At 48.9% G+C, this 25919-nt stretch overlaps 1 protein-coding gene across 1 annotated transcript; it reads right to left on the reverse strand.

The window, feature by feature from the left end:
• Nucleotides 1-3846: 3846 nt before the first annotated feature.
• FOXA1 (forkhead box A1) lies at nucleotides 3847-7561 on the reverse strand (the record flags this gene model as incomplete). The annotated part of the gene is made up of 2 exons (XM_084239602.1): nucleotides 3847-5178; nucleotides 7490-7561. The coding sequence occupies 2 exons, from the start codon at nucleotides 7559-7561 to the stop codon at nucleotides 3847-3849; spliced, it is 1404 nt and encodes a 467-aa protein (XP_084095728.1).
• Nucleotides 7562-25919: the final 18358 nt, after the last annotated feature.

Here is a 25919-nt window from a genome sequence, read left to right on the forward strand (position 1 = left end):
AGCCATCGTGTTGAAAACAGACTCAGCCGCCTTCTACTTGGGAACACTTGTAAATTGTTCGGTTTTGCAGTTTCTGCCAAGCAAAACCGGTGATCTTTCTTTTCTTCTTCCCTATGTCTTTTTATCAATCAAAGAAATGGTTCGGGCCTGGAATAAGATGAAAAAAATATTTCAAGTTCTCCTCCCCAGCACTATACTTATTCCCCAAAGATTTCTCTTTCTTCCTAAAAGTGTTTGCTCGGTGACATTGTCAGTGGATCTGAGGGCCTCCGGAGCTTTGCTCTTGGGTCTATAGGACGATTCTCCTTCTCACTCCCTCCTTCTCCTCCGGAGACCCCTCCCCCAAGTCCAGCGAAATTCCTAAATAAAGCGAGCCGGTGGCCAGCGGCTGGACGGTCGGCATCTCCCTTCCGGCCCTGGTCTGCAGGAGCATCCGAGGCGAAGTAGCAGAGAAACTTGTCTCCAAATGGGGGTGGGGGAGAGTAGGAGGGGGTCGCGGGAAGGCGGCGCGCTGGAGGAAAGTCCCAGCACTCCCTCCGAACCACAGATGTTTTCCTCCTGGCCCTGGGGCGCGGCGCCCCAGCCCTGGGCGATCCGGCGTTTGTGTGTCGGGGTTTCCGAGGAAGGGATTACGCAGCGGGAGCAGCCGCGGCAACGCGGGCGTTGGGGCCGCAGGAGCGGTAACGAGGCGCCTGGCCTTCTTTGTTGACTTTTAGGTCTCGGGCTCAACAGAAGATTTATTCGCTAGGAAGGGAAAATGCCCAAACAATGAAGAACTAACTGCACTTGTCACCTCGAGATGCTTGCGGTCCTGCTCTGCCCCTCTTCCCTGGCAACCGGCTGCCCTGGCCCTCAACCCGCGCGCGTCCTGACGCGCAGGGCGCACCTCGCCTCGCCCAGGGAAGGTCCACCTTCGGGGGAGCAGCCCGCGAGGCGAGACCTGCTCCTTGCGACCCCACCATTCCAGCCTCCCAAGCAGGTCTCCAAAGTGGCCTCAGCATTATTAAGTCCGCCGCGCCTCGCCCCCCGCGAGCCCAGGAAAGTCCCTGCCAAGTGACAGAGAGCAAAGGTCGACTCGAGCCTGGCGGGTGAAAGCCAGACGTCGCTATGGCTAATATGTTTTAAAACGAGAGGGGTGTGGGGAAGTGGACACCAGCGGAAGGGCAGCAGGACAATTAAACGATTTAGCGGCAGTGGGTACGATCCCGAGGCCCAAGCTCACGCCTTTGTGTTACATTTGGGATTTGAATTTGCCAAACTTTACTCACCCGCTGTAAAAATATAGTTACATGAATAACTCCTGGAACTGAAAGCTTTTCCCCCTCTCCCTGGGTTTTTAACGTCCTTCTGAGGACTCCAAATTAGGTTTGAAATTGCTGGAACCAGTATTTTCCCTCTGCTTTCATTAGCTGAAGGGGGTGTGGGGGGGGCTTCTGGATTTTTCTCAAGTGCTACAAGGCATCCTTCCCTTGGGGAGGCAATTACGCGATAATTAAGGGACTCACACAGCTCTTTTTATCTTGTCTGTGGTGTGGAGTGGGGCGATCAAAGTAAAAGCTGTCCAAGTTCAAGCCCCGCGAAGATGGAGTTCATACACAAGGGCTCAGGCAGGCCAGCCTCTGCTTGGGCTGGTGGTGGTATTGTTGATGTCAATCTGAACGAGACTTACAAAGAAATAGGTGGACTGGAAAGTGAGCCTACTATCAAAGGAGATTAATGATTTTGTGATCTCCAGCAACTGCAGGGGTGTGAAGTTGCATTTAAAAACAAACTTCTTCGAAGACAAACAAAATCATCAGCTTTAACTTCTGGGAAAGATATTTTTAGAAACGATGTTTTAAAACATAGCTCCACGAATTTCAAAATAGCAGATACCCTGAAATTTTCCCGGTGGCACAAAGCTTCTGCAGGAGTGAATTAATTCGCTTTTCTCTGGCCCCCTCCAAAGCCACCGCGATGTTAAAGTTTTGTTTCTCTTTTAATGAAAAGAGTGGTCAGGATTCTCGGTTGTAGACAACTTAATTTTATCAACCACATCTGATATTTTCTCACGTGAATACTACTCAGCCAAGCGAAAATTATACATTGGGGAAGGGGGAAAGGGAGTGAAATTAATAATATTTGATTTCACTGTGGAAAGGCTTAAAAGAAACACAGAAGGCTTAAGCCCATGTCAAAAACTGAAGTAAACATTTCAAGAAATAAAGAATCTTTAAAATCTCAATTCTTGTCATTGTGAATCAATTTATCTACCTACTACCTACTTTTATTGAATTTCATTAACTACTTTTTACTTGCTACATGTTCATAGAATAAACTTAACAAAACAATTTTGTTTAGATGATAGTCCTTTTTTCCATTTATATTTAGTGCCAGACTTTAAAATGTATCATTTTTAGATTATCTATTTGGGCTATAATTAACGAAAATAACAAATTCTTTTTTGTTAACATTTGATTTATTTAAAGTCCTTAACTGCAAATGATCAAGAACATATTCCACGGCTTAAAATTTATCATTTTTGTTACTTAAATCAAAATATTTTAATTACAATCACATTGATAAAATTAACACCTTAATTTGTAATTTTAACCATCATTTAAAGCAATTTCAGCTGTAAAGGAAAAAAAAAGGATAAACCATGCAATAAATTAACATTGAGAAAGCAAAGAGGAATAATAATGAAACCCGTCTGGCTATACTAACACCATGTCCAACTGTGAAAAGTGCATTAACACTGAATGAAACAAGCACACGATGGCAATAATTAAAATGGTCACAATCAATTGGATTTTGGAATCTTGGACCCAAATTTGAAATGCGCCTCCCTGTAACTTCTCACTCCTCCAACATTGTAATGTTCCTTTTTTTTTTCTCTTGAAAAAACATTTCTTCAAATGTTATAGATACATAGAAGCTAATTTTATACATGTTATGTGACCTCTGAATGACATGACCATGGCCCTCTGCAAAGCAAGGAGCAGAGTTATTGAGGAGGGTAGTTCTTCAGGAATGGACTCCTGGAGCTCTGTGTGGGTGGAGAGAACAAAGTGGGGGTGTCTTTGTAACTTCTTGGTCAGGCAACTCTTGAAAATATAGCATATGTCACCTAGCTATCACTTGTATACGTTATGAAAATACAAGGAGGATGTCTACAATTCTGAGCATGTCATAAACAAGAAGTTCGTACATAGTATATATGCATATCATTTTAAGACAGCTGCTATCTGAACGTATCTGAAATGAAAGCTGAAAAACAAATGGCTCTGATGTTTATAATTTGCTTCTGTTTTGCTGCATAAGAGCAGTATTGTCCTTAAATACTTTCGAATGTCTACTTGCTTCTTCACCCTTTGAGTTCTTAAGGTTAAGAGTATTGCCATAGACCTGTAAACTCGTGGGAGGAGGGTCAGGGGAGGGGAGGGGGGTGAGCACAAACATTTTACAAGCTTGACCATCTCTCTCCTTTTTTTTTTTTAAATAAACCCTGTGTGGACAAAATGTGTCTGGAGAGGAAAGAGAGAAGAAAGGGCTAGGGACAAGGAACTAGGATTTTATATATACACTTGTGAATCATTAAACTTTGCAGAAAAAAAAATTTGTTGGTTTGGGATTGGTTTTCTTTGTAATAATATACACGAGGCTTTTGAGTACAATAACAAAGTAACAGTCTTTTGCACTGGGGGAAAGATTGTGCACCCAAAAAAAAAAAGTAAATAAAAATAGCTGGGATTTTATTATGCTGTTGTTGGCTTGGTATGTGTGGTTTTGTTTGCTGTTGATTTTTTTTTCTCTCTCTCTTGCTACCAACATGGCCATGCCAGACAAACCCCCAGTCCCGTGGAGCTAGGAAGTGTTTAGGACGGGTCTGGAATACACACCTTGGTAGTAGGCCGGCTCCAGGGCGGAGGGCTCGATGGGGCTCCTGGTGGCCACCGAGGCGCTGCCAAGCGGCAGGCTGGCGGGCAACGCGGCGCCATAGGGCGAGTACTGTAGCGCCTGCTCGTATGCCTTGAAGTCCAGCTTGTGCTGCTGCTCCGAGGAGGACATGAGGTTGTTGATGGAGAAGGGATGGTTGAAGGAGTAGTGGGGGTCCCCTTTCAGGTGCAGCTGGGACTCGTGGGGTGCCAGGCCGTGCGCCGGATGGGAGGGGGGCACAGATACCAGCGTCCCAGGCCCGGAGCTGATCGGGGGCGCAGCCGAGGAGGCCGGAGTCTTCAGCTCCGAGGCGCCCCCTGTCGCCGTCGCCCCGCTGTGGTCCAGAGTCTGGGGGCTGGCCGCGGGCCCGGGGGCCGGCGCGCCCTCTAGCTGGCCGGCCTTACCGTGCACACCCCGATGAAGGGGCGAGTCGGCACCCGGGTTGGCGCTCGAGGGGTCTTTGCGGCTCTCAGGGCCACCTTTGGCGCCCCCGGCCCCGCCCCCACCGCCGGCCCCCGGCTGCTTCTCGCACTTGAAGCGCTTCTGGCGGCGCAAGTAACAGCCATTCTCGAACATGTTGCCGGAGTCCGGGTGCAGCGTCCAGTAGGAGCCCTTGCCGGGCTTGTCCGGGGAGCGCGCCACCTTGACGAAGCAGTCATTGAAGGAGAGCGAGTGGCGGATGGAGTTCTGCCAGCGCTGCTGGTTCTGCCGGTAATAGGGGAAGAGATCCATGATCCACTGGTAGATCTCGCTCAGGGTCAGCATCTTGCTGGGCGCCTGCTGGATGGCCATGGTGATGAGGGAGATGTACGAGTAGGGCGGCTTGGCATGTGGGTAACTGCGCTTGAAAGTCTTGGCGTCCGCGCCGCCACCTGCCCGGCTGCGGCCCAGGTTGGACGGCGCGTACGCCATGGGGCTCATGCACGGGTTCATGGCGGCCGCATAGGGACCCAGGCCGTTCATGGAGGCCGCCGGCTGCGCGCCCATGGCGCCCATGCCGCTCGGGCTCAGCGTCGTCCCCATGGCCGTCACGCCGGCCGCCGTCATGCTGTTCATGGCGCCCGCCGAGCCGCCCGGCATGCCCGCCACGGCGCCGGGGCTCAGGCCTGCACCCAGGCCCGGGTTCGCGTAGGACATGTTAAACGAAGCCGGGGTCATGTTGCCACTCGTGGTCATGGTGTTCATGGTCATGTAGGTGTTCATGGAGTTCATGGAGCCCAGGCCCGAGTTCATGTTGCTGACCGGGACGGAGGAGTAGGCCTGGAGCGGAGACAGCGAGTGGAGAGGCCCCGAAGGGCGGGGTTAGTGGGGGGGCTCCCCAGGCCTACCCACCCCGGCCAGCGGAAAGCATTTCTACAAAGCCGCAGACCCCCCACCCAGGGCAAACCCTCAGGCGCCCTCCTCAGAACAAGCAGAGATGTTTTGCACGGCAGGGGAAAAGTCCCAGCACGGCAGGCATGAAAGACAAACGCTCACAGAAAATATGTCCCCAGGAAGATGTGTAATCGCTTTATACGCCAGGCTCAGGGGTCGCCTTCTCGGGGACCCCTCCATCGACTCCTCTGTCCACGCCAGGTGGTATCCCAGTCTCCACCCCAGACCGGCCTCCGCAAAGCGCATTTTTGAGCAAATCGTGTTTTAAACTCTGAAATCAAAAGTAATTTCGGACCCTCTGCTGATTCACTCCACCTTAAAGGTGCGGTGGGTTTGGAGGCACATTCTTCCCGCGCCCCCCCCCATCACCCCCCCCCCAAGAGGGCACCAGCTCTGCATCCATCTTGCCTAAGTCTACCAGGCCCAGCGGACCAAGTAACTGCCTCGTTTTGTGCAGGGAGGCTGTTAATTAAACTCTCCGTGATGGAGCAGATCATGGCCATATAATCGTTTTTCAGCAACTGGCTTTACTGTCTTAGCACTATTCGTCAAATGGCGACTTTCGGTTGGTTTAGAGGTGTTTCCTACCTACTTGTAGCAAATGCACTATTAGAAGGGGAAAAGCCAGAAGTTAGGCTAAGTTTTGGGAAAAAATTAAAAATGGATCTACACCAGGAGCAGGGCAGGGAGAGGTGCCTAGTAATATCAATGCACTACATGCATTTGATAGGACCTTACACTTACACCTGTTTAAATCAAATCACTCAAAAACTGGCAGTAATTTCATGACCGATGTCTAGCCCCCGTGTTCGAAAATTTTAATGATATAATTTGTAGAAATAATCATCTATATTTTCCACACACTGACAAGTTACCGCTGATCATTCAAAATCTGACTTTTGACGCTGTAGGAATAGTTTGAATTACAGTCAAACCACAAAATCAAAGTCTACTTATTTTCTCTTAAGTCTACTTCCTAATGCTCTAACTAACGTGTAAGGAAATTCTTTCCATAGGGGACTTAACTGACTGATGGGTCTAGAGCACTGCATGTATATTAAGTCTCAGGACGAATGTTTAAATCGTCCCTACAAGAAAATTTGTATCAATACCAATTTGGTCATACATTAGATATTTTAAGAAAAACTGAGTCCGGAAAAATAAAAACTACTTCTGATAATTTAAAATTGATGCCCTTAAATTCATTCTCATCAGTAAATAGGACTTCTTGGAAACCATAAAAAGATGAAGAAACAAATTTAAGTAATCACACTCTGCTATGGTATGCAAATAAACTCAAAGTAAGTTTAGGAATGTATAAATACACAAATTTAAATACACCAATTACCATGGAATATTTCCTATATTTTTCTATCTATGTCTTAAGGTATTTTTTACTTTTTTTCCCCCTTTCGCCAAGATTACCCAAGGCAGTTTCAAAAAGCTTTTTCAACAATGATAAACTTTGGGGGGGGGGTAATCGCCAGCCGTTTCCAGGGAAGTACTTTCGGTAGATGGTGGTCCAGCCTTTACCTGGTTTTTCTCGCAATCCCTTTGTGCACATTGTAAAATAAACCACATGAATGTGCCACCAAGGGGACAATGAAGAGAAACAGGTTCTCCGCCCTGAGTGCGGCAGGAAAAGTCAGCTCCCACTAGCGCCACCTAGCGGCTCGAGACACGAATGCGCACACTTGTCCCCAAACAGGGCTTGAGAAGTTTTCTAAAATTTCGGAATCGTTTCATGATAAACACACTCAACTTAGCAGCAGCACCTTTATATCAGAAAACACGCTCGAATCCAACCGCCGAAGGAAAAGGCCACCCTGAGAGCGAGCTCTGACTTGCGCAGAGTTTCCTCCAACTCGTGCTGGCGCCTGCCCGCCAACCCAGGCACCCGGGGCCGGCCTCCAGCTCCGGCTCTCCGGAGGGAAAAAAGAAAAGTGCTTCCCGGTGCAGGCGCTTGCAAAGCCTCGACTTTTCTAAGGCCTCCAAACGGCGCCGCGGGCCGGGACGCAGCCACCTCGGCGCGCAGCAGACCGGCTCGGAGCTGGGGTTCCTGCGGGTGGCGGGCGGCGCTGGCACCGGGGAGGCGCCCCCCGCGCGCCCGCAGCGCGCTCCGCTCGGCGCCCGCCTAGTCCAGCCTCCCCCCGCCAGCGCTGCCTCCCGAGGCGTCCCGCCGATGCCCGCCTCTCACCTCCTGCGTGTCCGCGTAGTAGCTGTTCCAGTCGTTGCTCTCATGCCCTTCCATCTTCACAGCCCCTAACATCCTGGAGCCACGCTGCCCTGTGCAACCATGCAGCCCTGTGCGCAGCGACGGGCGGCCGCGGGGCGGGGGGCAGGGGGCGGGGAGCCGGGAGCCGAGCAGTTGCAGCCACCGAGCGGCCGCGCCGGCCCAAACGCCACCCTAGCGAGGAGGAAGCCGGGCGCTGCGGGGCGCGGCGAGGGCGGCGCGGCGGGCGGGGGCAGGCGGCGGCCGCGGAGCGCGGCGCCCGGGAGCGCCTCCGCGGGAAGTGAGCGGGCGGCCTCTGCGAGACGAGTGCAGTTGAGCTGATGTGGATCTTACGTCGCTCGAGTGCCCACCTCCTCGTCCTCTCCCCATTTGTCCGCCGCACAAAGACGCTCGCACCTACAAAGCCCGAGGTGCACCTGCGAGGCGGCCGCCCGCCAGTCCAGCTGCCGCGCCTCCCGCTCCGCCGCGCCGCCGCCGCGCGCGCCCCTGCGCCCCTCCCGCCGCGCCCCCTCCCCCAAACCCGACCCTCACTTTGTTTGCAAAGCAGCGTAATTGGTTTAAACTGGAAGGCTGGGGGAGAGGGGAATCGGTGGGGGTGTAACCCCCTTTGGAAGAGGAAAAAAGGAAAATAGGCGGGGCCGGGCGGGCTGGTGTGCGTTCAGGATGGGAACACCGCAGCCAGAGAAGGGCTGGGGACGCGGGCGTCGGAGCCTGGGACCCGGGGGGCAGTGTCGGTAAATGACCCCGGCGGCCCTAACGGGGGGGGGGCGCGGGGGGGAAACCACCGCCCTCCGGACGCTAGAGCTTCTGCCGGGTCCCTTGTCCCAATCGTTTCTCTTCCACCCCCCACCCTTCTGAAGCCTGACCTAAAGTTCAACCCAGGGAGCCTGGAGAATACATACTCCCCCCGCCCCCCACCTCCACCTCCCCAGGATTTCAGGCTTGAAAAAGGAAAACAGCCCACTTTTGCCCAGTCACTAGAAACTCGGCCGTCTGAGTCAGCCGAGGCGAGTGACGTTAGGCCGAGCTGGGCTCCTGGCTAGCAGAGTGGAGACGCTGCCACGAAACCAGTACCTGCGGCTAAAAGCAGGTGAGTCACAGCACCGTTTTATATCTTTATGACATAACATTTTTATTCCGCCTCGGTCCGCTCTACTCCTCTTGTCATCTGTTGGGATCAAAAAGAGGAAGAAACTGAGAACAGATGTCTGTGTGATAGGGCAGGCGGACCTCGTCGGGCCGTCCTCTCTCTGCCCGGCTCCTCCTCCCGCCCCCCTTCCGCAGCCTCCGGGAATGAGCTGGAGGCGACCGTCTGGTTTCTGATAGGAAAAGGTCAGGGGGAGGGGACATCTCCCTAAAAAACGCGCGTTACTTGGAGAGACTGGGCACTGGCGCGGGAATGCATCTGCTTGGCTAGAGTGGTGCCAGGCCGAAGCGAGCGGAGGTTGGCGGTGTTGCCTTGTGCCATCTCGGATCTGGAAGGCCGGGTTAGGACCCCTGGCGCCCCCTGGTTTGCATATCGGTCCTGGACCTCGGTGGGAAGAGCTCCCCCCCCCCCCAAGCAAACCCTCTAGGCTTCTATGTGGCTCTGGGTGGTGGATTGTCCACAAGTTCTGGGGAGAAGGACCGACTGGGTGGTGTGCACTGAGTTGTTGGTAGATTGCGCGACGGTGCCTGTGCGTTTTTTAGTGAGTATGTGTGTGTATGTGTGTGGCCATGTGTGTTGTCCCCTCTGTAAAACCACTAGGTTTCCTTAAGTAGCAATGACACAAAATCCTTCCAAAATGACTAAGAATCCGCGAAAACACTTTTGTTTGGCGAAGTTGTTTTTAGTATTATTAATCTCATTTTAAGAAATGTGTTTTAACTTGTCTTCCAAACAGATACCTTTCCCCCTTGTGCTTTGTTCCTTTAAATCTTTCTTCCTTGAAATCTGGCAACAGAATCACGTTAAATCCTTGAACTAAACAAATCTCTTAAGTCAGCAGGGGAGCACGAGAGGGTGAAGATGTGCAGTTAAGGAAATAAAAAAAAAGATAAAAGCATTGGATTACAATTCCTATTTTAACAAAAAAGGGGGGGACTTTGCACTGTAAGGAAAGACATGAGAGTGAAATTAAATCCACCTGGAACTAAACGGAGGCAGCACCCCCACCCCCAACTTTAGCCTAGTCAGTCCCATCAGTTTGTGTAAATGTATCTGCAAAAGTGTGGGTCTGCACATATTTCTCAATGCGACAGAGTCAGATACTAATTCTGTTGTGCAAAGTTTCCATCAGCACCAGGACCTTAATTCCGTTTGTAAAGTACACGGATGCTTAGCTTCCTGGGCCTGGTGGGGGGAGGGGAGGGGACTTTCATTGCTAATGAGCTTCCTTGTTCCCTCCCACGGTGAACGTACAACACCCTCTTGGCTTTACTGCAACGTCGGAGCATGACTAGGGTGTTTTCTCTGGGCCGTAACAACTTAGCTTTTAGGGTGCACAAAAGTAGGTGTTTTAAAGGGGCAAAAAAAGTCACCTTAAAGGGGAGTCAATTAAAAATGAAAATATTCTTCCTTTTTTAGGCCACTTCCCAAATCTACTAGGTCTCATTTTTTTTTTAAGTTAACTTAAGGATTAAGAAGTCCACCGTTCATAGCGGAATGGCCAAAGTGAAGTTTCTCCAAAGCTTATTTAAGGTCCAAGACCGGCGCTGAAGAGTGGACTCTTACAGTTTAAGAGTCTTGATCCAGCTTGGGTGCTCTGGGGAGGGTGAGTGGGGAGGGACAGGCCGAGGAATTCCCGCGATCACAGCGCCTCCTGTCGTGGGAAAAGAATGTGAGTCCTCTTGCAGCCCTTTAGCTTGGGCTAGGATAGGTTAGAACCGCGGCGACCATCGCCTGGGGAGACGAACCCCACGCGACTCGTACAGCCAGTGACTTCGGTTCATTGAGATGACCGCCCCAGGCCGAGGAGAAGGAAAAGTAGCAGCTCGCTTAGCGCCCAGGCTCTCTTCATCACAGGGGCGGTATTCCCGCCCACCTAACACATCCAGGAGATGAAAATAGTTATTCCCAAATTCCAGATGCCATCCAGCCAGTGTTTCCCGAGGTTTAAAAGTGAGTCCTCAGGACCCTGCCCCGTCTTCATTAAGCTGCTGTCTCCGGGCTGCTGGCCCGTGGCAGTCAGGTAACGTGACAGGTTGCTGCGGCCCGTGTTTCCCCCAACTTCTTCTCACCAGATTGGCCCTCTCTTTCCGCTTTGCAAAAGACTGCGCTCTCGGGGGAACTAGACCTGTCTTCAGCCTTGCGGAGGCTGGGTGGACTCGAGGCCGAGAAACCACGAGGGCAGCCACGTGGCGGATTTTTGGGGTGTCCGGGCCAAACTCGCTTGGTGAGGACAAGTCTGCGCCAGCCAGGCGCGGTCCAGGTGTCTGGGAGAGTGGGCTTCGCAGGAGCGGAAAACCGGGTGGTCAGGACAGTGGGCTGCGGGGGTGCTCCAGGTGGCCGGGGGCGGAGGAAGCGGCTCCACCCTTCCCGGAAGCTGAGCCGCCCGCGTCCTCACGGCCTGCTCCCTGCGCAGTGGGTGCCAGGAGCCGGCGGCGCAAGGTCCTCCAGCGAGACTCGGCCCCTCTGCTTCCTCTTCTCAGCATCACCGGGCTGGGTACCCCTTCTGTAGGTCTTCCCCGAGCAGGGAGAAGCTGCCGGTGGCTGCGGAGACTGATAGAAGGAAAGGGCAGGGCGCGCGCCTCCGCGCATTCGGTTGTTTCTGGCGCGCCGGGTCCTTCCCCTTTCCTTGGACCTCGGGGTAGGCAGCGAGCGGGACCCAGGGGGACAGGGCCCCAGGAAGCCTCCGGGCGCCTCCCAAGCACTTCCCTCCCCGGTTCTCCCTCCTTTGCCCACTTACCCCGCCGACCCTCCCTCCCACACACAAGGTTGTGTCTGGTCTCTGCCACCTGGTCTTCTGAGATCTCCGCAGGCCCCCCACTCTCCAGGCAGATAAGAGCGTAAATCATCCGCCCGCGGGGGAGGCGCGGGGGTCCGGGGAAGAGGAGAATCCCATGCAACGATACTAAGGTTTGGTGTTGTCTTTCGTGTTGTTTAAAGACGATCCTGAGGATTGGGACGCGGGTCAGTTTAGGACTGAGGAAGGCCTAGGACACTGGGAACGACTGTTTTAATGACGTGTGCCAGGCCTTTGAGAGCCAAGGTGTGTGCCCAAGCTGGGGAAGGGGCCCGCGCACCTCGAGAAGGCACACCCCAGCGCCAGCCGTCAGATCTTGCCCACCAACGCGGGAGGCGCGGCCACCCAGGTCTTAGGGGTACACGGCCACCCTGACCAGAGCTCACGGGGCAGAGAAGGAAAAACACGGGGCTGGGTCAGTGGCCCAGCTGCTTTACTTCTGTTTCTTTCCTTTTAATTTCCTCCCCATACCTTACTTCCCCTGCCCCTTCCGTCTATCATTAAATTATTAATTGAGAAATTAATAAACATGGCCCAAGGACTCCTCCGCCTACTCCCTCCCCAAGCCCACATCTTAGGTAGACGCCCTGGAACCACGAACTCCCCCGGGCCAGCGGTTCCACGCGGAGGGTCTAAGGTACATCGCTGCGCCCCTGGCCTGGTGTTTGCGTGTGGATCTACACAAGTACACATCCATAGCTTCCACCTTATTAAAAAAAAAAGTGGGTTTTTTGGGTAATATTTTAGTCCCAATTATTTACCACTACTTGTCCTTTTCCCTACGGCGTCTGGACCCGCCGCCGGGTTTCCGAGCCGCGCAGACCGCAGGCCTCGCTCGCCGGTAGCCGGATGTCTGAGCCGGAGCTGCTCCCCACCCGGCCTCGCCCGCCGGCTGCAGAACCGTTCCTCTGGCGGCCAGCAAGCATCTCCTAGCCAAAATCAACTCGCATTTTCATGTATTCAAATGAGAAATGTTGGGAAGAAGGGCTGTCTTCCTGGGCAATCTCTAGTGGTGCAAGGAAGGAGCAAATGTCCCTACCCCAAAGAACGAAAACTTCACGCCCTGAAGGCTGGGTATTGGACAGGGCGCCCCCACCGACGCCTGGGTCCCAGAGGCGGCCACGGGTCTGCAGATTGCGTACTGCAGACTGTACCTACTACTGTACTCACAACGGTCAGTGCCAGCTCATGCAGATGCCCAGTCCCAGCTGGGCTCTCCTCACCCTGCGCGCCCCTGGAGGGCTTGCTGCGCTCAGTGGTGCCCACTCTTTCATTTGACTACTTGAAAGTCTCGATGGAAAATTAGAGGGAGATGGGACAAATATTAGATCTTAGAGCAGAAAGGGGCTGGGGTGGCTGAGGCCCTACTGTGTGCCACAAAGTAGAGCGGGGGCGCTTTGAGATCCCGGCTTTTCTTCTGCCCAGAGCGGAAAGACTTCCAGCCTGGGCTGGGGTGGCCCAGAACAGAGACCCCTCCACACGGGGCGAGACGCTAGAGCTGATGAGGAGCAGTGATGGAAACCGAGGGCTTCGGGAAAGTCAACAAATGTCCTCTCTTGCCTGGAGCCCGCCAGCTTGAAACCTAAATCCTTCCTGAAGGGTCAACGAGTATTTAGATGCGCAGTCTCTGGATCCACCCCACCCCCTCCATGCATCCCTCCGTTCTTCCTTCCACACACACCCAGGAGCTTTCCCACGGCCCCAAAGCGGTCCATGTTGGCTTAACTTTGGCTATTCAAATGTGATTACCCTCAAATTTACATAGTTCTATTGACAGATGCTCTTGCAACAACCATATAAATCATATCCCATACATGGAGAAAAAAGTAAAAATATTCTATCCAGGCTTTTTTCATTTTGTTGGCTTCCTGATTTCACTCTCCCAACGTTAAAGTTGTGCTTTGGACGGACAAAAAGACGAATTTATTGGCATGGCTAAAGAGAGATTAGTTACATTCATCATTTAAAATTAAAATTCGATTGAAAGGCACTGTTAGGTGGCAGCTTCTGGGACTTTCAGCAGTTATTCCAGTGCTAACATCAGAGGAAAGTTTTATTTGAAAACTAGTGCATTTGTTTGAAGTTGTTTGGTTTCCCTTGTCCTGAGAGTCACAGTGCAAAACCAGTACTTAGCTCAAGTTGCAGTAAATTTGCTTCTAAACAGAAACACTAGTAAGAGACCTCCTTGGCAGCATTCCCTTTCACTGGGATACTAGCAAGATTTGCAAGAACCTTGACCAATTTTGAATGCTGAGATCCTGCTTGCTTACTATGAGTGGATCAAAGTAAGAAACGCAGCTGCCAATTTGGGACATCACTTGTGGTGGCAAGTCCAGTAAAGCCTCCTTGGCTGTATGGTGCGACCTTTGTAGACATCTCCAACCAGCTAAGTTCTACTCTCATTGGGTTCACACTTTGCTGTAGAGACAGTCCAGGCTCTTATCATTCCCCCTCAATGGCAAACTACTCTCTGTGGTAGGGACCAATGTGATTCCTAATGCCAGATCAGAGTCTGGAGCACAGTAAGCTTTCAATAAAGATTTATTGACTCAGTCAGCTAGGTGCCCCAATTCAAAGACTGGACAGGATAGTGTCAGATGGGAAAGATGCAGGCGTCTAGAAACTGTATCTCATTCCCCTGTCTCCAAGGGAAAGAAACCGAATAATGTGTCTCAGCTCCATGCACAGAGAAAACAAAGCACTTGAAGAATGAATGGACCAACAGGCAAATAAAGGAATGTATGGACAGGTGCTTTTGGCAGAATGGTCACTACCTCAGAGCACGTTGGGTTGGGCATGGCTCTTGCTCCTGGCATCTATGCTTGACTTCAACTAAAATCACCGAGGTGAAAAGATCAAATCGGAAATGCCCCCATTTCAACGGATACTTGAATTTGGCAGCATCAGCAACTGCGCTTACACACCTAGGGTGCCAATGTGTGACCCAAGAAAAATATTACACTCCCTAGCCCTCCTTTGAAAAGGCAGCAGACTTGCCTTTCAATAGCAGATATTGATTAAAAGAGAACCGCATCAACTTTTCATCAAGCAGAATATTTCACTCCAGCTGAAAAGGAAACATCCTTGTTTAAATAATATGTTTAATTTGGCAAACAAACGAAGCCAAACCCACTCAGTGGGGAGGACGAGCCTACCAGCATAGCTCTCTTTAGGTTCAGGATTGTGTGCCCTGGCTTCCAAAACCCAGTGCCGGGCTTTCATGCCTTGGTGCTGGGGGTTGCCTGGGGCGCTGGGGTACTTGGGCTGGGGTGCTTGGGGTGCAGGGATGATGCAGTCTGGGTTGAATTTGAGCAGCCAGAGTCGCAGATCTATCCTCCCCAGTGCCGAGCTCTCTCTGGGCAATGTGGCAGTGGCAGCAGATTCCGAATTATCAGGCATAGGTCTTAAAATCTTCCCTTTCTTTAGGATTCAAAGTACTGTATTCCACAGGCAGCCTGTCTTCCATGTAATCTAATGATTTCCTAAAGAACCACAAAATCTGTTAGAACCTGCCATGTTTTTGCAAGGCAATGCAACTGGAGACCCTTGCGTTACTTTCTCCTGAAGTTTTATTTGCCTTAAATGCATGCATGGGAGTCTCTGTGAGAGGAAGCACAGCTTTTAAGCTGCTGTTGGTCAGAAGTCACCTGGCAGAGAGCTAACCCAGCAGCGTCTGCTGTCCTGGATGGCATCGGGCATGTGGGGTTCATGACTTGGATACCACGCAGTTCAGACCATTCTCTTTTCAAGTGCTTTGATGATACAGTTGGCAAGGAGGAGCCCACTGTCCTCACCCCACTGCCCTCCTCCTGCCAAAATACCGTACATTGCAGGTCTGCTCTGACTGCCTCCTGACCCTCCTCTCATACTCCCGCCAAGAGAAATGGTTTCGATAAATAAAGCACAGTGCTGGGGTTGAAGGTCAGTTTACACTGGGGTAAGATCTTCTAAAGTTCCCGTAGGTGCTGAATGGGAATAAACCAGACCATCACCCCAAGAGCTGAAAGAGGGAGGAGTGGAGGACTAGAGAGTATTTGAGGAGATGCAACAGGGGCTTGGAGGTGGGGGGCTGAATTTGGGAGCCTGATGGAGGTCTAGCTGACCTCAAATTTGCACAGGAATCCAGGGTGACTCAGTTTCTTTCCTTTCCAAGTAAGGAGTTTGGACTCAATGCCCACTGGGCTCTGGCAGTCATCAGTTATCAGACGAAACCTGAAGTGGCTGATGTGACAGTCAGGCCTGAAGATCCCACTCAGGGGAACAAGTGTCTGCATGATTCTAGGAAAGGAAATATTATGGATTGGGGGGAAAGGGAATGGCTCAGCTCAGAGTGGTTAAGCATCTCTCCACAAGGAGCCCAAGACTTTGGAAGAATGGGTATCAGGAAGAAGACTTCCCTCCCTTTTGCTCAGTATGTAGTTTTATGTTCCATGCATCATCATGAATCTTGGGCAAAAGCTTTCCCCCTGTTCCTTTCCCAATAGCTCCAAATTGTCTGCAGCAGGATAGAGAGCCTAGGGTGTCTTCCGATTTCTTTGCTCAGGCAGATTCTTTAGCAAGGCACCAGGACACCATCAGCATACTTCTCTGGGCGGGACTGGCAACTTTAGCCGCTGGTGTCTGAGGCTAAGGGGCTCTCTCATAGGACAAACTTCAACCCAGCTTATTCATGCAATTGACCAAAACAGTAGGATGAATATTTAAGAGCAAGGGGTTTGAAATCATATGGATCTCAATCTATATTCTGAAGGGCACTTACTCTCTCTGAGCCTGTGTTTTCTTAACTGTAAAATAGGTCTATTAGTACCTAACTCACACTAAAAATAAAGAAAGTGTTCAAAGAGCTCTGGGAGCCTACAGCAGTGCTGGAGTGGCTGGCAATGCGGACCTTCATGGGTGGGGGGTTCGCTGGAGAGTAGACCCACCCCCAGGTCTTTTGCTTGTGGTGGTCAGCCTAGTTCCATGGACGTCATCATCATCCTTTGAGTTGCAGTGGGTGAGCAGGAGGAAGCTCCTATGTGGAGAAAAGACCACTGCTGCTAGCTGCACCTACATCGCCAAAGCAGCCCTGCCTTTATTTCCCCCCCCCAATCTCCACTGCAGTTTGCAATGGCAGAAGAAAAGCACCACCAGAAAGGGGTCCAGAGGCAGCATCATGAATCCTTAGGGATCTTTGGGGTGGGGGAGGCTCAAGGGGTGAAGAAATGAGAAGTCTCACACCTCCTGTCCCACCCCCCCAGGCCCATGCCTAACCCCCCAGGGCAACAAGACAAATTGTCCTTCCCGCCACCCTCTGTGAGAGGTTCAGGGAAGGTGGTCTGGCTTCAGGAGCCCATACGTGACTTCTTGAGGGACCCCTAGAGAAGGTGAGTTGGACCTGGGCACTGGCTGGACCTGCACCTGTCTCCTGGCTATGGAGACTCAGGTAAAACCCTGCTGGGAGTTGGAGTCTGGAAGCAGCAGGCAGGAGAGGTGGAGGAAGGGGGAGGTGGGAAAGGAAACAGACTGGCTCTGCAGGATCATTCTGCCCTCAGCACCTGAAATTGGGGTGAACTGAGGTGAGAAAGCAGGGCTCTTGATTCACTAGGACACTTTCTCCTTTCTCCTTTGACCCCCTGCTCCACTTCCCCTCTCATGGAGAATTAGAAGTAACCATTTATTACTTATATGAAGCATCATCACTTAAGACATTTTCGAAAATCCTCAAAACCCAAGGCAATATTACAGCGAGGACATTTTGGTGCTGTCGTAAAACTATTTGATATTGCTTCTCCTCAAAAAAAGTTTCTTCTTGGGCATCCAAGCCCATCTGAAAGGGAGCCCGCACACTGGGTTTATGATGGATCCTTCAAATATTAAAGGCCCTAAATGTTACCTTGCACATGCAGGGGAGCTTAATGGGATGTCAAGTCTCAATTAAGACAAACAATAGAATATAGGAAAAGACCAAGTCACAAAGGGTTTCAGCAGCTGTAGATCAGTTTGCTGAGTGAAGATTCCAGAGCCAATTGACCCTTCCTGCTGAGCCTCTCCGAAGGGCCAGAGGTGGGAGGTGAATCCCTGGGGCTCCCATGAACAAGGTCCAGCAAATTTCAGACCAGACGGCTCGGATGGCCTAAGAAGGTTTGTTTACAGTTCTGTGTACAGGCTCTTATAAATTTTTGAATTCTTCTTCACTTGGTAATCAGAACCTGGTGGATAAAATTAAACATTTCCTCCAACGGAGAACAGAAAAACAACACATCTTCAAAGCTTATTAATTTTCCTTGGATCGGTATTGGGGGAGGTGCATTTGAGGGAAGTGGGCTGGTACACAGACGTCTCAGCCTGTGAGCTCTGGCTAAATGCAGCTTCTGTTTTTACAGCTTACTTAGGGAGAGCTGTTAGTTTTTCTAAGCATAAATCGGGCATTGGTTCTCTAAGCTCAATGTTTAGGCTACAAAGCACATCCAACAGTCTTACATACCTACCTTTAGAAAAAGAATGGTTCTGGAGAAGAAAGACTTCAAGCTCAGCAAAATCTCCAGTGCATTACCATACTTGGAGAACGCCTAAGAAAGCCCTTTGGAAGTGTAAAATGTAACTGGAATGCTAAATACCAGTCACTACCTGCAAGAAAAAGAAATCCTTACTTTTAACCAGGTACACCCGCTTTGGACCAGGCTTGTTTGTCTTATTTGTATTTTTTCTTTTCAGTGGATGGTTTTATTCTCAGTTTTCTTTCTGGTCAGTGCTTTCTATTTTCATCTAACATTTAAAATACTGGGATCAGGAGTCGTCAGACTTTTGCGGCACCCCAGGGAAGGGTGATGACTGGCTTCCCATTGGTTCATTCCTGAACTCCATAAACTCAGATGTTAGAATTATGTCAGAGTTGGGGACAGGAGGAAAGCCTCACATGTGGGGGAAGTAGGGGGAGCAGGTACTCTGAGGACAGAGGATGGATTAAGCAATGCCAAGGCAGGTCCCCAAGCTAGGAGAAACTTTCAATATATTCATTTCTGTGCATGAAAGAGTGGGGAGTGGATTTTGCTACTTTTTCTGTTTTTCTCCCTAGCTCCCTCCTCTGCCCTTTCTCTGCTCCAGAGGCAGTCTTCCGGGGCTGCATCACCCAGTTTTTTAAGCTTTGGAACTTTCAGTTGGGGAGCATGGTGTAGGAATTATGGGCAAGGGAACAGAGTGGTGGGTGTGCTCATTCCTCATGCTTTCTTCCCAATCCCTGGGGCTTTGGGTTTGTCTTTTGTCACCTTTCTGTGTCTACTGCTCCTGTCAGGCAGCCCCTCTTAGACAGTTTATGCTCTCAACAGGTTTTGCTAACATTTCCCTCCTCCCCCTTCTCCCCTCACCTCTGCAGTTCAGGGGTGGCAATGCCTTCCTGCAGAGGTAGACTTTGCGTAGGTTCCCTTTAACAACGCCTGCACTGCCCCCTTCCTCACTCCCTCCCCTCCTCTCCGCGGCTCTCCTCGCCTTTCTCTATTTCTCTCCCTCCCTTCTTCCTTCCTTCCCTCCCTCTCTCTCATTCCTGTAAAACTCTTGAGCACTTTGTTTCCAGTGGGGACCTAACCAATACAAAGAGTGAAGACTCATGGAAGTGAAATGCTAGGCCTTTGGTTCTTCCAGTGTGGTCCTCACATTGTAACTCATTGAAAGGCTCCACCCCTCTCCCAACGTCCTCGCCAGCAGTGCTGATGGCTCCCGGGTTTCTGTGGTGGCTGCTTTCTGCAGGCAAGTCTGCCTGTGGGACTAGCAGAGGAGCAAACTCTGAGTGGATTTGCTTTATAGTCACCACTTTAATTTGCTGGTTTGAATTTGATATCACTGTTAAAGATAATTGATGATAGAACCAAAATTTGATAGTAACGAAGAATTTTTGACCTTTGGTAAACTGACCTTTGCTATAAACCAAGGACTGAGATTTTACTACTGGTAAATTGTGTTAAGATCATGGTGCATAGGTGCATGCATTTCTGCAGGAGTAGATTCAGTGACCAAGGGGCTCATGGGAAAAGCTTATGTATATTCCCTAAGCCTGAGCATCTTTGACTTCCTCATTTCTAGAATGCTAAGTCTAGAGCTCAGTTCTCACACCTGTCTTCTGGCAACAACTCAGTCTTGACTAATGCTAAGTCACTGAGAGTACTTAAGTATGTCTGTCAATGAGCACTCCCTGTGCCTGTCACTGTGCTAGGCCCCAGGACAGTAAATTCCAGAAAAGGTTCATGCCTTTCATGCCTTTTGAGGATTAAAACAATGCTGCAACATAAATATTGCTAAATGTTACATACATCTATGATTAGGAAAAGATATTAAAGTTGAATTTCTATGACAAAAAAGTAGTGGTTCGGGTTTCGAGACTTTTTGCTACATGCCATCTAGCAAAATGACAACAGAAGTTTCTAAGTCATCCTGTCCCCTCAACTCTATGCACATACGCTGTTATTCACCTTGTAATTTGGTGGGAATTGCAAACCATTGTTTTAGTTGCACTTCTGAGATTACTACTAAATTTGGATATCCTTATATTTCTATTGATCAGAAATATTTCTTTTGGGGGCTGCCTGTTCATACCTTCATTGGCCAATTAAAATTTGAGTATTTATTTTTCATCTAAGTAAAATGATCCTATGTCTGCCATAAACACTGGTTTTCATTTGAATTATAATTTTGTTTATTTTTAAATGCATAGATTTTTTAAAAAATCCACCAATGTTTTTGTTTGTAATATCTATAAACACAGCATCTATACCTACTACTCATGTATGTAATAATATAACAAAATCTTTACTTTGGTGCATGTTATGAAGTGGACATACAACTTTAATTGTTTTCCAAATAGCCAGACTTTTGGGCAGGCCCTAATTGTGAAGGGTCTGGAATTCTCTTTGGAGAATTTCATTTCAAATTTGTTTGTGAGGATACTTTGGACATATGGAAGCAGAATGTCCTCTGGGCAGGGTCCCAGGACACTTGGAAGCTGAGTGTTTCCTGGGCTCTTCTTTACTTGTGACTTAGTGAGGGCAAAGAACTAGTAGGTAGTGGATGAAGGTGACAAAAACTAGGTGAAATGATAGTGTTTCAATGATTGCTTGAGTAATTTTATAATGCTCTTTTGAATCTAATCCACCTCTTTTTAGGATGGAACCATAAGATTAACATTTTCATGTGAAGACATTACAACATCAACGATGAATTTGAAATACCTTTAGACAATAACTCACAATTATTCCTTCTCTTCCTCTTCCTTCCTTTTCTTCATTCCCTCCCTTCCTCCCACCCTCCCTCTCCCCTACTTCTCTGAATGTTGACCTAGAGGTTCCTAGTTAGGGAACCCAAGTTAAATCTTTAATCTCTTTGAATATCAGTATCTTCTCTGTAAAATGAAGCTAATAGCATCTAACTCAGAGATTATATTATCCTTTTATATGGATATCCATATAGATACTAAATTAACTTTTTTGATTATGAAAAGTATTAATGAACTATATTTATTTGCCATTTAAATTGTTTCCTAACCATATGATATATACATTTTAATATTACATCTATTTTCCAGGGTTTTTTTAAATTTAAATTTTATTTTTATATTCCCCATACAATTACAACCCCCTTGTTTTGACCCCAAGCCCTCCTTTCCCTGTCCCCCACTCCCCACAGAGTGTCTCTGGTTCATAGTTGTTTGTTGATTTTGATATTTTCTTTCTTATAGTTATTCTTTTTCCTGGTCCCTTATTTAAGTTTTCTAGATTCCTGCTATGAGTGAGACCATCCGGTATTTTTCTTTTTCTTTCTGGCTTATTTCGCTGAGCATGATCCCTTCCAGCGCCATCCATGTTGCAGCAAATTGCATGTGTTTATCTTTTTTGAATGCTGAGTAATATTCCATGGTGTATATGTACCACATCTTCTTGATCCAGTCATCTATTTTTGGTATTTTCAGATTTTAAAAAAAATATGTTTTTTAATTTATTCTGTAGAAGAACTGGGGTGTAGGCCAGAGGTGCTGGGGGGTGGGGTGAGAGGCTCCACCAGAGACAGAGTGGATTTACTGAACAGAACAGGCAGACTTACTGAAACACACTGCTAAGGGAAGCAGTGGGCAAGACAGTAGAGGTCTGCCAAGCAATGTGGGTTAGCTCTCTGGCCCTTGGTGGTGATTGTGCTGAGACTTAACCCCTAGACCACCAACGAGACTCAAATTTTTTCAGTTTTGGAACATGGTCTGTATGTTATTTTTGCTGAGCCTCCAGGATGGTGCCATGAACAATAAGTCACTCATAAGTACTTTGGTTATTTGCTTACTATTTCAATTAGCACAGAAAAGTAATTTACTCTTGGTCTGGAAGTTTTCCTCCCAAGCTTACAGAGCTCTTTTAGAGCACCCTCAGGATTGGGGGGTGTGATGTAGGTGCAATGAAACCTCACAAATGGCAGTTCCTTCTCTGCAGAATGCTTCTCATCTTGTGGGCATTCAGCAACCATTGTTGAACTCTCTGTGTTAGGGAGGAAAGCATGAATCCTTTTTTTTTTTTTTTTTTAAGATTTATTTATTTATTTATACAAGCACTGGGTACAGTCAGGAGTGTGGGAGGGTGAGAGAATTCATCAGAGCCAGAGGGAAAAGCAGAGCAGGCAGACTGATGAAATACACTGCTGAGGGGAGCAGTGGGCGGCAGGAGAGGTCTGCGTGCCATGTGGGACCCTCGCCCGGCAGCTAGGATTCAAACCAGCGCTGCAGAGGCTGCGGGCAGCTTCGCAGCCCTGGGCTCAACCACTGCGCCACCAGGGGAGGCCCGAAAGCATGAATCCTTTGAGGTAAATTAATGTCTACATTTTACATATGAGACTGAAGAAACCCAGAGAGAAAAGCAACTTGCCCAAGTGCAAAGCTAGCCATCCTGATCTGGGATCTGGCTTTGTGTGCCTGTGGAGAGCTCCACTTGGGGAGGGCTTAGGATGTGTGAGCACATCCATTTCCACATTTGGCCATTCTAAGGTCTCCAGCCCCAGAGAATGAGTGCCACAGAGTCTTTTTTCATCTTGAACTTCTAGGAAGCATGTTATCCCTTTGAGCATCTGGAGTCTCATGGAGCACTTCCAAAAGATTTATTTACCATTTTCTTGATCTTATTTATTAGTTGCCTGAATACTTGGGGAGAGAGGTTGGTAGAAGGATATAAAATAAACATTTGAGAGCCTGCTAAGTACCGGGTTTTGAGCAAACCACTTTCATCTGTATTATTGCATTCTAATTGTTTTTTCTTTTCTTTTGATCCTTTTAACCAGTAATGAAATATAATAGAGGAAAATGAACAAAACAGAAACCAATGGCTTATCCCAAAGAGAAAAGTCAAGTAGCAATCATCACTGTTAAAAAGTAGAACATTATTGGCGCTCCAGGGCTCCTACTTGTATTGTTCATCCTGCTCCCCATTTTCATCCCCTCCCAAGGTGAGTACTGTAGACGCCTTTTTTTTCTTTTAAAGATTTATTTATTTATGCATACATGAACTGGGGTACAGGCCAGAGGTGGAAGGAGGTGAGAGGATTCACTAGAGACAGAGTGGGGAACAGAACAGGTGATTGACTGAAATACACTGCTGAGGGGAGCAGTGGGCGAGACAGGAGAAGCTGGCTGTGTCATGTACATCACCTCCCTGGCCAGCGATTGAGCTTGTGCTGCAGTAGCTGTGGACAGCTTTATAGTGCTGTGTCTTAACCCCTTGGGCCACCAGGGAGGCCCATGTCTTAACTCGTATGGCCAATACTTTCTTGCATTTATTTCTGATACATCAACTGAGCATGTGTCCATAAGCACTATAGTCTGTGCTGGCTTGGGCTACAGTGTTTACTGTGTTGTCTCTGTTTACTGTTGACTCAACATTACATTTGGAAAACATTCATCTGTGTTGTTTCCAAAAGCTGAGCATTGTTCATGCCTTCATGTATAATATTACCTTTTATAAATATATGCAATTAATTTAGGCATCCTACTTTTAATGCATATTTGGGTTGTTATCAATATTTAACTATTACCTATGAAGCTGCTATGAGGTTGGTGTACATACTTCTTGGGGCACATGTGCATGCATTTCTATCAGGGGTGGAATTGTTGGGTTAGAAAGTATGTGTATATTCAACTTTCATAGGTAATGCCAATTATTGCTTCTTCTAACTTTTCTTATCTTGGAAATCAGAAATTCTGAATATGGCCTAATCCTGGATTTTAATAGGAATTCTCCAGAAGTCTGAATTCATGCCCTAAGTTTCAAGTGTTGTCTTTTTTTAAATATTTATTTATGTATACAAGAGCTGGGTACAGGCCAGAGATGTGGGAGGGTGAGAGGATTCACCAGAGACAGAGCAGGGAACAGAACAGGCAGACTGACCGAAATACACTGCTGAGGGGAGCAGCGGGTGAGACAGGAGAGGTCTGCTTCTCCAAAAAATATGGAACTCTTCAAGAATTTGTGTGTCATCCTTGTACAGGGGCCATGCTAATCTTATCTGTATCATTCCAATTTTAGCATATGTGCTGCCGAAGCCAGCACTGTTTTTTTTTTTTTTTCAAGAGAAAGAAAAAGTTTATTTTTTTAAATTTTTTTTATAGAGGCATGTTTTATTCATTTGTTTATTTTTTGTTTATACATGCACTGGGTACAGTCAGAAGTGTGGGAGGGTGAGAGAATTCACCAGAGCCAGAGCAGGGAGCAGAGCAGGCAGAAGGACCGAAGTACACTGCTGAGGGGAGCAGCGGGCGGCAGGAGAGGTCTGCGCGCCATGTGGGACCCTCCTCAGGTGGCCGGGGAGCAGCCGGGGATCAAACCTGCGCCGCAGAGGCCGCGGGCAGCTTCGCAACCCAGCACTCAACGGCTGCGCCGCCGGGGAGGCCCAAGAAAAAGTTTATTAAGGAGAAAAGGAACAGAAATAAAGGCCATGGAAAATACCCCCTGGAAGGTATCCTTAACTGGTATGTAATGCAGACATGAACTTTACAACCATATGTGGGGTGTGTGGGTAAAGGGCACCTTAAGTCTCGGGGTCCAGCTTTATCACTTGAACAGCAGAAAGAACCAGGGTGCTAAAGATACAGTGGGTTAAATTGGCAAAAGTAGGCAGTCACGTCGACGAGGCTCTTTGCGATCAGCGTTTTCACCACTCAGGAGGTGAGGCCTCTCGGCCTTGGTTTGGGATCCGGGTAGGAAGCAGCCCTGGAGCTGGGTGGGCCAGGCAGACACACGTGGCGCGTGGGCGCCCACACTGTTGGGGGACCAGGAGGTTAGGGGCACCGGGGTGGGAGCAGTGGAGGGCGCTCTGCTTGTTGCCTGGCAACAGAACGTGTCCTACCGGCCAGTAAGCGGGTGGGTGCGGCTGGGCTGCCCAGCCCCGGGAAGGCGGGTTGGATACACTGCCTGGGGCAGCAGCACCAACCTCCCCGCGCCGCCACCACCGGACTGAAAGTAGAGTTGTCCCCACCGCCAGGTGAGAGCAGGATTTCAACAGGGGCGCTAGTGAGTCTGGGAGACTCTGGGAAGGAGAGGCCCTAAGCACAATGGGCTGGTGCTGCAGAAGGGACTGGAATTGGAGAAGGGGCTGGGCTACTGTGGAGGTGGAGCTGGAGGCCATGGGTTGAGGAGAAACTGGAGTGAAATGCCTGGTGGAAGGAAAATATAGGCAGATTGTGTCGACTAGGTGTGGCGAAATTTGATAAAGGAGTTAGGAAGGCAAGACTGGGAGAAGTTATCTGAGGGCAGCGCGGAGGATGAAAGGTCACAGGGGAGGAAATTCAGTTTCTAACGCCTTGATCATTTCTGCTATTCCTTAAGAGGCGCTGGTTGTTTGGGGCAAAACTTAAACACCACTGAGGTCTCCCCCACTGATGTCAGTGTGTCTGACTTCGGGACTGGAGAGCTGTTTCCTGAGTTTAGCTCTAGTGTAGACTGAACTCTGGCGCGCTGTAGGGCACTGTAGGCTTAATTGAAGGCACAGATCCACAGTGAAACTGTGGTAGGAGCTCGAAGGAGTTCGGTAGCTCATTTTTTTTTATTTTTGACATGCAAATAAAAGTTTATAACTTCATAGAGTCATAATTTATATTCAATGAACTGCACAGAATGTACAGTGTGTATAATGTATGTGCAGGCCACAATTTGATGAGTTTTGACAGATATATACACCTTTGGCATTATTTCTGCAATCAAGATAACAACCTTTACATTCTTCTGCCCCTTTTGCTGCACACCCCTACTCTCACACCCCTCCTCCCACTCCAAACCAACTGTTGCTCTGCTGTGTCATAGTATTGAATAAATTGCATCTTCTAGAATTTTATATAAATGGAAGCAATCAATATATACTCTTTTGTGTCTGGCCAGGAACTTTGCCTTGATTACTGTAGCTCTATCGTAACTTTTGAAATTGGGTAGTGTAAATCCTTCAACTCCATTTGTCTT

Source organism: Talpa europaea, assembly GCF_964194135.1.
Source record: "Talpa europaea genome assembly, chromosome: 8".
Taxonomy (NCBI): domain Eukaryota; kingdom Metazoa; phylum Chordata; class Mammalia; order Eulipotyphla; family Talpidae; genus Talpa; species Talpa europaea.